This window comes from Mustelus asterias, chromosome 19 (genome assembly GCF_964213995.1).
Source record: "Mustelus asterias chromosome 19, sMusAst1.hap1.1, whole genome shotgun sequence".
Classification (NCBI taxonomy): domain Eukaryota; kingdom Metazoa; phylum Chordata; class Chondrichthyes; order Carcharhiniformes; family Triakidae; genus Mustelus; species Mustelus asterias.
The window spans coordinates 13,334,422-13,349,146 of NC_135819.1; the positions used below are offsets into that span (position 1 = coordinate 13,334,422).

Here is a 14,725-nt window from a genome sequence, read left to right on the forward strand (position 1 = left end):
TTATGTCTGCGATATAATCTAAGTGAAAGTTACCAGGAGTGTTGCGATTTCCAATAATGCAATGGTTTTGGGATGAATTTACACATGAACTAATTAAAATATACCCATGTTATCAGTGCGAACTTGACCTAAACCCGTTCAATACCAATTTAATAATTTAGTATAACAAAGCATTTAACGATGGTAGCTAATGTGCAGAGTGGATTCTATAATCACCTGCAAAATTAGCCACCATTCCTTCACTTCACTCGTTGGTTGTAAATTGTAAAAAGTTGAGATTCCAGCACAAACCCCTGAGGAACTTGACTTGTCATACCCTGCCAATCAGGCAAAGACGCTTCAAGTTTCTAGGTGTCCAGTTAAGAAAGCCCACCAACGCCTCTACTTTCTCAGGAGGCTAAGGAAATTTGGCATGTCCGCTACGACTTTCACCAACTTTTATAGATGCACCATAGAAAGCATTCTTTCTAGTTGTATCACAGCTTGGTATGGTATTGGTATGTCCAAGGTCGCAAGAAACTACAAAGGGTTGTGAATGTAGTAAGAAGTTTAACAACACCAGGTTGTTAAACTTCTTACTGTGTTTACCCCAGTCCAACGCCGGCATCTCCACATTGTGAATGTAGCCCAGTCCATCACGCAAACCAGCCTCCCATCCATTGACACTGTCTACACTTCCCGCTGCCTCGAAAAAGCAGCCAGCATAATTAAGGGACCCCACGCACCCTGGTCATATTCTCTTCCACCTTCTTCCATCGGGAAAAAGATACAAAAATCTGAGGTCACGTACCAACCGACTCAAGAACAGCTTCTTCCCTGCTGCCATCAGACTTTTGAATAGACAACTCTTATATTAAGCTGATCTTTCTCTACACCCTAGCTATGACTGTAACATGACATTCTGCACCCTCTCCATTCCTTCTCTGTGAATCTTATATTAAACTGATCTTTCTCTATACCCTAGCTATGACTGTAAAATTACATTCTGCACCCTCTCCTTTTCTTCTCTCTTCTATACTTTATGAACAGTACGCTTTGTCTGTATAGCGTGCAAGAAACAATACTTTTCACTGTATCCCAATACATGTGACAATAATAAATCAAATCAAATCAAATCAAATTATACAGATTCTGTTTTCTGACCGGCAGCCAACCTTCTATCCATGCTAATATGTTAGCCCACACACCATGAGCTTATAGTTTCGCATTAGCCTTTGATGTGGCATCTTATCAGATGTCTTCTGAAAATCCAGAACATCTCGAGGCTCCTCTTTATCCACATGTTACTCTTTCAAAAACTCCAATAAATCGGTTAAACATTATTTCCCTTTCAGAAAACCGTGCTGACTCTTACTAATTACCTTCAATTTTTCGAAGTGTCCAGCTATAGCCTCCTTAATGGTGGATTCCAACAACTTTCCCACCACCAACATCAAGCTAACTGGCCAAAGGATTCCTGTTTCCAGCTTCCCTCCTTTCTTCAATTGAAGGGTTATATTTGCTACTCTCCAGTCTGATGGAACTTTCCAGAATCTGGTGAATTTGCACCAGCGCATCTACTGCCACCTTTTTTTAAGGCCATGAAATGGAGTCCATCAGGCCTTGGACACTTGCCAGCTCACAGCTCTATCAGTTTGCGAGGTACCACTCCCCTCATGTTTATAATTTCCCCAAGTTCCTCTCCCCCTTCCACCTCCTGATTTACAGCTATTCATAGAATCATTGAATCATAGAATCCCTACAGTGCAGAAGGAGGCCATTTGGCCCATCGAGTCTGCACCGACCACAATCCCACCCGGGCCCCTATTCCCGTAAACGCATATATTTACCCTGCTAATCCCCTGACACTAGGGTCAATTTAGCATGGCCAATCCACCTAACCCGCACATCTTTGGATTGTGGGAGGAAACCGGAGCAGCCGGAGGAAGCCCATGCAGACACGGGGAGAACGTGCGAACTCCACACAGACAGGAACCCAAGCCGGGAATCGAACCTGGGTCCCTGGCGCTGTGAGGCAGCAGTGCTAACCACTGTGCCACCGTGCTGCCCTTAATGGAATGTTTTTTGAACCCTCAATAGTGAACACAGGAGCAAAATATTTGTCTGCCATTTCCTTGTTATCTCCTATTAACTCACCGCTGTGTCACTCTCTGGGGGACCAACACCCACCCCACTTATTCTTCTCCTTTTTGAATGCCTGCAGAAGCTTTTGCTTTCCATTCTTACATGTCTAGCCCAGCTTCCTCTCTCACTCTAATCTCTTTCTCCTCATTAAGCATTTAGTCATTCTCTGCCATTGTTTATATTCTGACCAACCATCTGTCCTGACACTCATCTTTGCAGAGTGGTACACTTTTCCCCTTGCGATTGATGTTTTCCTGAACTTCTTTGGTTAATCACTGATGGTGTGTGTCTACCCCTTGGAATATTTCTTTATCATAGATCCCGAAATATCGCGTTAAAAGTCTGCCTCTGCCTCTCTATTGATCTATCCTGTAACCTGGTGCCCAATTCGGTTCAGCTTGCTCAACCTTCATGCCCTCATAGTTGCTGTTATTTAAATCTAAATTTCTAGTCTTAGACCCACTCTTCTCCCCTTCAAACAGGATGTAAAGTTCAATCATATTGTGGTCACTGCTACCTAGGGCTGCCTTTACTCTGAGATCATTAATCCATCCCACCACAATCGGCCCATCAGGATTAGGCTATTGAGTTGGACGATCAGCCATGATCGTAATGAATGGTGGATCAGGCTCGAAGGGCCAAATGGCCTCCTCCTGCTCCTATCTTCTATGTTTCTATATTCCAGAATACCAAGTCTAATAGAACCTGTTCTCTGGTTGGTTCCAGAATGTGCTGATGTAAGAAACTTTCTCAAAAGCATTCTGAGAACTCTTCACCAAGGCTAATATGCTAATCTGCTTTTTCCAGTTTATATGTTGACTGAAGTCACCGATCATCAATGTCATCTCTTTAGCACAAGCAACTAATATTTCTCCTGATACACTTTGTCCTACATTGTGGTTACGGTTGGGGAACCTGCAGATCAGTTCCACCAGTGACTTATTTCACCCTTCTGTTTATCAGCTTTACCCAAATGGGGCGGCCCGATGGCACAGTGGTTAGCACTGCTGCCTCACAGCTTCAGGGACCCGGGTTCAATTCCGGCCTTGGGTCACTGTCTCTGCCGAGTTTGCACATTCTTCCCGTGACTGTGTGGGTTTCCTCTGGGTGCTCCAGTTTCCTCCTACAGTCCAAAGATAGATAGGTTAGGTGGATTGGCCATGCTAAATTGCACCTTAGTGTCCAATGATGTGCAGGTTAGGTGGATTGGCCATGCTAAATTGCCCCTTAGTGTCCAAAATGTGCACATTAGGTGGATTGGCCATGCTAAATTGCCACTTAGTGTCCAAAGTGTGCATATTAGGTGGATTGGCCATGCTAAATTGCCCCTCAGTGTCCAAAGTTGTGCAGGTTAGGTGGATTGGCCATGCTAAATTGCCCCTTCATGTACCAAGCTGTGCAAGTTCGGGGGATCAGCGGGGTAAATATATAAGGCTACGGGGATAGGGCCTGGGTAAGATGCTCTACCAGATAGTTGGTGCAGACCTGATGGGCTGAATGGCCTCCTTCTGCACTGTAGGGATTCGATGTAATTGATTCCAAAGCTTGATCTCCTCAACCAAGGTCATCGCTAACTATTGCTCTCATGTCATCTTTGGTTAACAGTGCTACCCCTCCACCGCTATATCGGTCCTATCCACACCTCTCAATATTCAGTACACTGTCCTTGTTGGTGGCACAGTGATTAGCACTGCTGCCTCACAGCAGGTTCGAATCCCAGCTGTCTGTGCAGAGTCTGCATGGTCTCCCCGTGTCTGCGTGGGTTTCCTCCGGGTGCTCTGGTTTCCTCCCACAGTCCGAAAGACGTGCTGGTTAGGGTGCATCGGCCGTGCTAAATTCTCCCTCAGTGTTACCCGAACAGGTGCTGGGGTGTGGCGACTCGGGGAATTTCACAGTAACTTCATTGCAGAATTGATATAAGCCGACTTGTGACAATAATAAATAAAATTAAATGAAGAACTGAGGTATTATGGGAAGGTGATTTGAGGTTTGATCTGCCGTGATCTTAATGAATGGTGGGGTTGACTTGAAGGGCCAAATGGTCGACTCCTACTCCTGCTGCTCTTTCTTATGTTCAAATGTATCGACAACAGCTTTATCTAGAATGCATTAAGGTTTGGAAACCTCTCATGAGAGCGAAGGAAAGGGTTAGACAAAAAAAATTTGAATTAGTTAACACAACACATCCTCCATGGAAAGAAAGATGATTCTTCCTCAGATGATTTGGATGGGGAAGAACAAATTCGACATTGTAATCAAAGCAATAACCAGATAAACCCAAGATGTGGAGTTGCTGGCGTTGGGCTGGGGTAGACACAGTAAGTAGTCTCACAACACCAGGAGTGTTCCCTTTCTGCAGGGGAACGCTTCAGCAGTCACGGGCATTCAGCCTCTGATCTTCGGGTAAGCGTTCTCCAAGGCGGCCTTCACGGCACACGACAACGCAGAGTCGCTGAGCAGAAACTGATAACCAAGTTCTGCACACATGAGGACGGCCTCAACCGGGATCTTGGGTTCATGTCACACTATCTATAACCCCCATGACTTGCCTGGGCTTGCAAAATCTCACTAACTGTCCTGGCTGGAGACAATACACATCTCTTTAACATGTGCTTAACCCTCTCTCCACTCACATTGTCTTCACTTGTAAAGACTTGATTACCTGTAAAGACTCGCATTCCAACCATTATCTTGTAATTCAGTTTGTGTCTATATATGCCCTGATTGTGAACCAAAATCTTCACTCACCTGATGAAGGAGCAGTGCTCCGAAAGCTCAAGCTACCAAATAACCTGTTGGACTTTAACCTGGTGTTGTGAGACTACTTACTGTAGATAAACCCAAGTGTATTATTTGTCTAACAGTTAGTGTTAATGACAGCTCATGAAACGAAGAGGGAAGAAAGGTTTGATTTGATTTATTATTGTCACATGTATTAGTATACAGTGAAAAGTATTGTTCCTTGCGCGCTACACAGACAAAGCATACCGTTCATAGAGAAAGAAAGGAGAGGGTGCAGAATGTAGTGATACAGTCATAGCTAGGGCGTAGAGAAAGATCAACTTAGAGCGAGGTAGGTCCATTCAAAAGTCTGACAGCAGCAGGGAAGAAGCTGTTCTTGTGTCGGTTGGTACGTAATCCCAGACTTTTGATTTGATTTATTATTGTCACATATATTAGTATCAGTTAGAAGTATTGTTTCTTGCATGCTATACAGACAAAGCATATCGTTCACAGAGAAGGAAAGGAGAGAGTGCAGAATGTAGTGTTACAGTCATAGCTAGGGTGTAGAGAAAGATCACCTTAATGCAAGGTAGGTCCATTCAAAGGTCTGATGGCAGCAGGGAAGAAGCTGTTCTTGAGCCGGTTGGTACGTGACCTCAGACTTTTGTGTCTTGTTCCTGATGGAAGAAGGTGGAAGAGAGAATGTCCGGGGATGCGTGGGGCCCTTGATAATGCTGGCTGCTTCTCCCGAGGCAGCGGGAAGTGTAGACAGAGTCAATGGATGGGAAGCTGGCTTGCTTTGGAGTTTTCCACTTTCATTTTAATGAACTATCTGAAACATTTGAACTGGAACACAGATATTTCTTTTTGCATTTGTAGGAAGTTGTATATCGGTTACACTGCCTGACAAACGTATCCCTAGTGACCAACGGGAGGACAAAGCATGTGAACCTGGGACGGATTACGGTAAATCCATCATTCAACTGTTCTGCAAATCTGATCAGTTTATTCGATTGCTTCCTGAAAGGACACGACACATCATTTTATCATTGTATTTGTAATGGTCACCGTTCGTGTTGTTGATTGATAAATATACATGGTGGCATATATTCCTGGCAAGCGGCTAAGGCAATGCTTCCCAAAGTTGTGACCCCATTTAAATACCGCAGACTTCCTGTGACGTACCCAGATTGAAAATTTGGGGGCATGAAATTTAAGTGGGACTGGGAGGGGGATAGAAGGATTATTCCCAACACCGCCCCCCCCCCCCCCACACCGCGCCCCCCCCCTCCCCCACCCCCACCACCCCCCCACACCCCCCCCCCCCCCCTCCCAACCCCCACCAGTGGGGAGGCTTCAGTTGTTAAGCGGAGAGACAAGACTTGAGGAAAAGTCCAGATTTCTACCAAGAAAAATAAAGCAAATACCTTCCGTGATGAGACAGTGCTATTGGTATGTTTAATGTTTCTGTAGAATGTTTAAAATTCAGCTTCATTCTGCAGGTAATCGGTTATCTAGAAAACATTCAGCTCACATGCTGGGAAAGCTGGATAACTCTTTTAGCCATGTAGCGTTTACTAAGATAGAGAAAATGGACTTTTGTTTACATAAAAGAGATCCCCTGGGATTTCTTGATGTAAGCAAAGGAATTTGATCTTTTGATTAAGTTGATTGACAGGGTCACGTGTCGAAGTCTCGACTTCCGAGTTTGACGCTTAACAGAAATACATTTTAACACAAGATACTTGACCGTCAGATTATGTTTTTATTTACTTGCTAGCAAGGGGAGAGTATCTCATCAAAATGGTCAGAACACAACTTCACAGAACAAAGAAAATCATCAATTCTTATACTTTTCCTTCGTTCACAGTCAGCTGGACACAATCCAATCAAAAGGACATACATTATGTATTGATCCAATAGAATGAGTAACTGAACATCCCAGGGCTGCGTGATCACGGTGCCTTTTAGGACACTAATAAATGGGGCGGCACGGTGGCACAGTGATTAGCACTGCTGCCTCACAGCGCCAGGGACCTGGGTTTGATTCACAGGTCACTGTCTGTGCTCCGGTTTCCTTCCGCAGTCCGAAAGACGTGCTGGTTAGGCGGATTGGCCGTGCTAAATTCTCCCTCAGTGTACCCGAACAGGCGCTGGAGTGTGGCGACTAGGGGATTTTCACAATAACTTCATTGCAGTGTTAATGTAAGCCTACTTGTGACTAATAAATAAATAAACTTTAAATCTCCATCAAGCCTTATCAATTGTCCCTGAACCTGCACCTTAATCTTCCCTTAGCCAGACATCTTTATATCTGTCTCCATTTTGCGAGCAGCCTAACAAAGCAGCTTCATTAAAACAGCCTCACACATGGCTGCCTTGACTGAGAAGAGGGGCCTGTTAAAGCCATTAGTTACTTTATGGCCTTGTTTGTGAAGTAACTGGAAAGGAATGTGTCAAGTCAAATTGCCTTCAGGATATTCCCCGATTATACTCCATTTTAATAAGTTTGTTTATCGCCAATATAACTGAAACATGTGTGTATATGTGGACTAAGATATTACAAATACCTTTGTTACGACAAGGTATGAAAACACGTAATTACAACGACTGACAGCTTGCTCACTGTTGAACTAAAGTAAGCTTTACTTCTAAGCTGATTAAGCATAATGTCCCACCAAGGCTAGCAATCTTTTCGTAGCCTTTTCCTTTCTATACTTCTACACATGTGATAGTGTGGTTAGTGGGGGGAGCTAGGTTTGCAGCAGAAGAATGGGTTTCAGTATTTGGCTGGCGCTGTTTTAAGACCGAGGGCTACAAGCTGCTCTGAAAATCGAACCTCTGGAAGCTACAAGACTTTATATCTTGTATGCCTGGGTTTGCTAACCGTATTTAAAGTGATATTTAAATCTAAGAGGAATGTTACTTAATTGGAACGGAAATAGTGATAAGTTAGAAATGAGAGTTGTTTCCTTTCATTTTTTAACTGTTGTTCAACTGTTAAGCTGCTTCATTTTATGAGAGTTGTATTTAAACTGGGTTATGAATAATGCATGTTTTGATAAACCCTCCCTAATTTGTCAGCAGAGTTATTCCAGGAACGAAGAATCCTATCCTCACATTGATATCAAAGTAGAAATATTGTCAGGATCTACTCTGGCTTCATAATGTACTGTGGGGTTTGGGGTCCAGCACCCCAACAACACCTACTCACAGGCTTATTTTAGCTGCGATTAGACCTCACAGCAATTATCTCAATTATTTTGGGCCCCATATCTAAGGAAGGATGTGCTGGCCTTGGAAAGGGTCCAGAGGAAGTTCACAAGAATGATCCTGGTATGAAGAGCTTGTCGTATGAGGAACGGTTGAGGACTCTGGGTCTGTTCTCGATGGAGTTTAGAAGGATGGGGGGGATCTTATTGAAACTTACAGGATACTGCGAGGCCTGGATAGAGTGGACGTGGAGAGGATGTTTCCACTAGTAGGAAAAGCTAGAACCAGAGGGTACAACCTCAGGCTAAAGGGACGATCCTTTAAAACAGAGATGAGGAGGAATTTCTTGAGCCTGAGAGTGGTGAATCTGTGGAACTCTTTGTCGCAGAAGGCTGTGGAGACCAGGTCATTGAGTGTCTTTAAGACAGAGATAGATAGGTTCTTGATTAATAAGGGGATCAGGGTTATGGGGAAAAAGGCAGGAGAATGGGGATGAGAAAAATATCAGCCATGATAGAATGGTGGAGCAGACTCATTGGGCCAAGTGGCCTAATTCTGCTCCTATATCTTATGGTTTTATGGTCTTATTTTGGTTATGCCCTGCACAACAAACAAAGCACCTTTTAGGGGTCCATGCAGCTGTCTGAAATCAGTCAGAGCTCCATGCTCATGATCCCACAAGTCGTGGCCAACAGTATGGGAAGTCACGAGCTAAGTATTGTCACCGTGCTGTACATTTATGAGTAAAGTTTCAGCTTAGCACGGGTTCAATACCGACCTCGGGTGACTGTCTGTGTGGAGTTTGCATGTTCTCCCTGTGTCTGCGTGGGTTTCCTCCAGGTGCTCCGGTTTCCTCCCACACTCCAAAAATGTGCAAGTTAGGTGAATTGGCCATGCTATATTGCTCCTTAGTGTCCAAAGATGTGTAGGTTAGGTGGATTGGCCAGGCTACATTGCCCCTTTGTAACCAGAGGTATACAGGTTAGGTGGATTGGCCATGCTAAATTGCCCCTTAGTGTCAGGGAGATTAGCAGTGTAAATACTTGGGGTTGCTGGGATTGGGCATGGGTGAGATTGTTGTTGGTGCACGCTCGATGGGCCAAATGACCTCCAAATGCACTGTAGGGATTCTATGATTATGCAGCACTCATTGCAACAATATTTAACTCATTTCTTTTTCAATCCATTTCTTCCCTTATAGTTTACCAAGTACGTTTTCTAGGCAAGGAAAAGAAAGACAGTTACATTTACTACAACATGGAAATCCTTACTGTCATAAAATCAGGTGAGCTCTCTTCATGTTCCTGAACCGACCACAATGAAAGCACAACACCAGAGAAAAAGAATGTTAATGCACATTAATATTACCTATAACAAAAAATCTCGGATTGTATCATCGACATTTGGTCCATCCAATCACTAAGTCCACGGCCTGCATCGATACCAGAACTGGTGAGATGGCAAATCGAGTGCTACTGTTGACATACAGCAACTTTTGGGTGGCACAGTGGTTAGCACTGCTGTCTCACAGCGCCAGGGACCCGGGTTCTATTCCCGCCTTGGATCACTGTCTGTGTGGAGTCTGCTAGTTCTCCCCGCGTCTGCATGGGTTTCCTCCGGGTGCTCCGTCTTCCTCCCACAGTTCGAAAGACGTGCTGGTTAGGGTGCATTGACCGTGCTAAATTCTTGCTCAATGTACCCGAACAGGCACCGGAGTGTGACGACTAGGGGATTTTTACAGTAACTTCATTGCAGTGTTAATGTAAGCCTACTTGTGGCACTGATAAATTAAACTTAAAACAAATTAACTTGTCGAAAGTGAATTGGTTTCTGTTTAATAGCATCATGACCTTGTAATCTCAGGAAACTAGCTTTCTATAGTTTTTTTATGAGACATGGTTTGTAGAGTGGCGGGGCCAGAGGGGCAGGGTCTATGGGGGGGGGGGGGGGAGGAGGTATATCGGTGGGGTTGGGGGGGATCCCACTGCCACTCTGCACTAGGATCAGTGACAGAGGGAGGGAGATCAAAGATCGGGGCTGGTCATTGGGGTCGGGGGGGGGAGGTAGTTGACCTATGAGGAGGGGGGGTGAGTTCAAGGCTGCCGGGGGTGGGGGTTTGGGACTGCAGGCTGTCACATGGCCGGTGACGGGGGGGGCGGTTGTTGTACTCGCCAGCGATCGGGAGGCCGGCAGTGTGCGGCTACTGCGCATGCGCTGATCTCGGCACTGACAGATCGGCGCGTGCACAGTGGCCCGCTCAGAGCTATACTGCCGGCCTCTCCAGCGGGAATATGCCCCACCCCACTGATTTTTCAATATAGATCTTTCAGGTGCACTCTGCAGTGCTCAGAGTGTGGGAAATTCATTTTGAAAACCCAGCTAAAAAAATCCAACGGGACTTACTGCAGATTTTAGGCGAATTCGACAATTAGAATTTTTTTGAGAGAATCTGACCCATTTATTATCTGTCCTTAATTGCCTGGGATTGGGGGAGGCCTAGTGTTATTATTGCTAGATTATTAATTAAGAAACTCAGCTAATGTCCTGGGGACCCGGGTTCAAATCCCGCCATGGCATAAAACAAAATCTAGAATTAAGAATCTGCTGATGAAACCATTGTCGATTGTCGGAAAAACTCATCTGGTTCACTAATGTCCTTTAGGGAAGGAAATCTGCCATCCTTACCCGGTCTGGCCTACATGTGACTCCAGACCCACAGCAATATGGTTGACTCTCAACTGCCCTTGGGCAATTAAGGATGGGCAATAAATGCTGGCCCAGCCAGCGACGCCCATGTCCCACAAATGAATAAAAAAGGGACATGGTTACTGAAGATCTGCTGGAGGTCCTCTCACTGTAATTTCCCTATCACCTCTGTAACAGCCTGGGAAGCTTCTTTGCACTCTCTCCAAAGCTTCCACGTCCTTCTGGTAGTGTGGCGACTAGAACTGCACGCAATATTCCAAGTGCGGCCTAACCAAGGTTTTATATAGCTGCAACATGATTTCCGAACTCCTGTACTTAATAACAGTTACGTAACAGTTAGAACCTTGAATGCACAGTCTGAGAGTCTGGAGGCTGATTTAATCACGGCTTTCCAAAGAGAATTGGGCAATCACCTGACAAGAAAAGAGTTTACAGCTACAGGAAAATGGCAAGGCCATTGGACTAGCGGCATTGCTCTTGAGGAGAGCTGGCATCGACACAACGGGCCGAATAGCCTCCTTCTGCTCTGTAAGCATTCTTTGATTCTTTGGCTCTGCACTTACTCAATGACAAGTAGTTTTTATTCAGTATTTAGAAATATCATTCGCCACAAATGGATTGCCATTGAAACAGGTGATGCTAATATATCAGAAACATTAAATGGAGGCCAATAATTTTCCATCCAACAATGTGCTTTCTGTATTTAGGGAGTGATGACGTTGCGGCTAATCAAGTTAGACAGCTCGTAACTCATGCCAACTGCGAAGGAACATTTGAAGTGGAGTTGCAGAAGCATTATCTAATAATGGGTCAGGGATCAGATCTGTGGAATGACGGTGAAAGGTAAGCTGTAATTTCAGAACTAATTTCTCTCTTTTGTGTCATTCTCTGCATTTTGCCGCAATTGGCATTGGGTGGCACGGTGGCACAGTGGTTAGCACTGCTGCCTCACAGCGCCAGGGACCCGGGTTCAATTCTGGACTAAGGTCACCCTGTATTGTCGTCCTGCTGTACATTTATGAGTAGAGTTTCAGTTTAGCACGGGTTCGATTCCAGCCTCGGGTCACTGTCTGTGTGGAGTTTGCACGTTCTCCCCGTGTCTGCGTGGGTTTCCTCCCGGTGCTCTGGTTTCCTCCCACAGTCCGAAAGACTGGTGCATTGGCCGTGCTAAATTCTCCCTCCGAACAGGCGCCGGAGTGTGGCGACTAGGGGATTTTCACAGTAACTTCATTGCAGTGTTAAGCCTACTTGTGACACGAATGAATAAATTTAAACAATTGGACCCAACTTCTCTCCATTCACCCCGTGCATCTTTTCCATCGTCTTGGAAAATTTTCGGATTGGAGGCAGGTTGCTAGCGGAGTGCCGCAGGGATCAATGCTTGGTCCTCTGCTCTTTGTGATTTTTATTAATGACTTAGAGGAGGGGGCTGAAGGGTGGATCAGTAAATTTGCTGATGACACCAAGATTGGTGGAGTAGTGGATGAGGTGGAGGGCTGTTGTAGGCTGCAAAGAGACATAGATAGGATGCAAGGCTGGGCTGAAAAATGGCAAATGGAGTTTAACCCTGATAAATGTGAGGTGATTCATTTTGGTAGGACTAATTTAAATGTGGATTACAGGGTCAAAGGTAGGGTTCTGAAGACTGTGGAAGAACAGAGAGATCTTGGGGTTCATATCCACAGATCTATAAAGGTTGCCACTCAAGTGGATAGAGCTGTGAAGAAGGCCTATAGTGTGTTAGCTTTTATGAACAGGGGGTTGGAGTTTAAGAGCCGTGGGGTTATGCTGCAACTGTACAGGACTTTGGTGAGACCACATTTGGAATATTGTGTGCAGTTCTGGTCACCTCACTATAAGAAGGATGTGGAAGCGCTGGAAAGAGTGCAGAGGAGATTTACCAGGATGCTGCCTGGTTTGGAGGGTAGGTCTTATGAGGAAAGGTTGAGGGAGCTAGGACTGTTCTCTCTGGAGCGGAGGAGGCTGAGGGGAGACTTAATAGAGGTTTATAAAATGATGAAGGGGATAGATAGAGTGAACGTTCAAAGACTATTTCCTCGGGTGGATGGAGCTATTACAAGGGGGCATAACTATAGGGTTCGTGGTGGGAGATACAGGAAGGATATCAGAGGTAGGTTCTTTACGCAGAGAGTGGTTGGGGTGTGGAATGGACTGCCTGCAGTGATAGTGGAGTCAGACACTTTAGGAACATTTAAGCGGTTATTGGATAGGCACATGGAGCACACCAGGATGATAGGGAGTGGGATAGCTTGATCTTGGTTTCAGATAAAGCTTGGCACAACATCGTGGGCTGAAGGGCCTGTTCTGTGCTGTACTGTTCTATGTTCTTAAAGATCTCCACAGTTTGCTCTTCCTCACCCAACTCTTCTCCAAAGAAACATGTTCCAAACTCTGCAACTTTTCCTGATACTTTTAATCTCTGATATTATCCACGTAAATCTTTTCCTTGCACCATCTCCAGTGCCTCGATATCCTTTAGACAGTCAGCCAATTGTCACATAGCAATAGACACTCGCCATCGCAAGTTCTTTTCAATTTAGAAGTTAGTCATTATCAGAATGCCTGGTAGTTTCCTTCCTCATTTTCATTGGTGGCACAGTGGTTAGCACTGCTGCCTCACAGCGCCAGGGAGCCGGGTTCAATTCCCAGCCTTGGGTCACTGTCTGTGCGGAGTCTGCACATTCTCCCCGTGTCTGCGTGGGTTTCCTCCGGGTGCTCCGGTTTCCTCCCACAGTCCAAAACACATGCTGGTTAGGGTGCATCAGCCATGCTAAATTCTCCCTCAGTGTTACCCGAACAGGCGCCGGAGTGTGGCGACTAGGGGATTTTCACAGTAACTTCACTGCAGTGTTAATGTAAGTATACTTGTGACTAATAAATAAACTTTAAAACTTATTTCAGGTTGAGCTATCTGATCGGAGGTGAAACCTGGATTGAGCAGTGGCCGGAAGAGGTTGAGTGTCAAGAACGTCGCTACCGGCGACTCTGTGAGGACCTGGAGGAATTTTCCGAAATTCTGATGGTTAATGGCTGTGGCACTTAGCTTCTTGTTGCTTCAATGACGATGGCAACAAATATTATGTGAATCGTGTAATCCAAATTAAATAAAGCTTTCCGATCAAATAACAAATGACTGATTTATTTTAACTGAGCAAAATCTTTCAGGGGAAGTCCGCAGCAACATTGCCTGCAGTGAAACTGGTTTAAAAAACAACTCTTATCAGATGGTCGTAAAGCTCACAGGCAGGGAATTTCAACGACGGTCACAGGAGAAGTGTTTTTGACCAATACGCGCAGCATTTCCTTCACCTCGTCTTTAAGATTACTGTCAATAAAAAGTCATCAACAGCCATTTTAACTCATCGTATGAAATCTGTAATGCCAGTTACTCTTCATGCTGGGTCACGAATGTCCTTTAGGGAAGGAAATCTGCCGTCCTTACCCGGTCTGGCCTATATGTGACTCCAGAGACACTGCAATGTGGTCGACCCTCAACTGACCTCAGGTAACTAGGGATGGGCAATAACTGCTGGCCAGCCAGCGACGCCCATGTCCCACGAATTTACTATTTACTCCAGTTTTTAGGCGAGTTCGACACTTAGAATTTTTTTGGGAGAATTCCATCCATTTATTATCCGTCCTTAATTGCCTGGGAATGGGGGAGGCAGTGGTCTGGTGGTACTATCGCTAGATTATTAATCCAGAAACTCACCTAATGTTCTGGGGACCCGGGTTCGAATCCCGCCATGGCAGCTGGTGGAATTTGAATTCAATAAAAATATCTGGAATTAAGAATCTATTGATGACCATGAAACCATTGTCGGAAAAACCCATCTGGTTCACTAATGTCCTTTAGGGAAGGAAATCTGCCATCCTTACCCGGTCTGGTCTACATGTGACTCCAGAGCCACAGCAATGTGGTTGACTCTCAACTGCC

General features: G+C 45.1%; 1 protein-coding gene across 1 annotated transcript; it reads left to right on the forward strand.

Moving 5' to 3' along the window:
- The first annotated feature begins 5,701 nt into the window (after positions 1-5,701).
- Positions 5,702-13,932, forward strand: LOC144507794 (complement C3-like). Its single transcript, XM_078235095.1, has 4 exons — positions 5,702-5,814; positions 9,263-9,346; positions 11,475-11,610; positions 13,690-13,932. The coding sequence occupies exons 2-4, from the start codon at positions 9,319-9,321 to the stop codon at positions 13,829-13,831; spliced, it is 306 nt and encodes a 101-aa protein (XP_078091221.1). The 5' UTR covers positions 5,702-5,814; positions 9,263-9,318; the 3' UTR covers positions 13,832-13,932.
- The last annotated feature ends 793 nt before the right edge of the window (positions 13,933-14,725 follow it).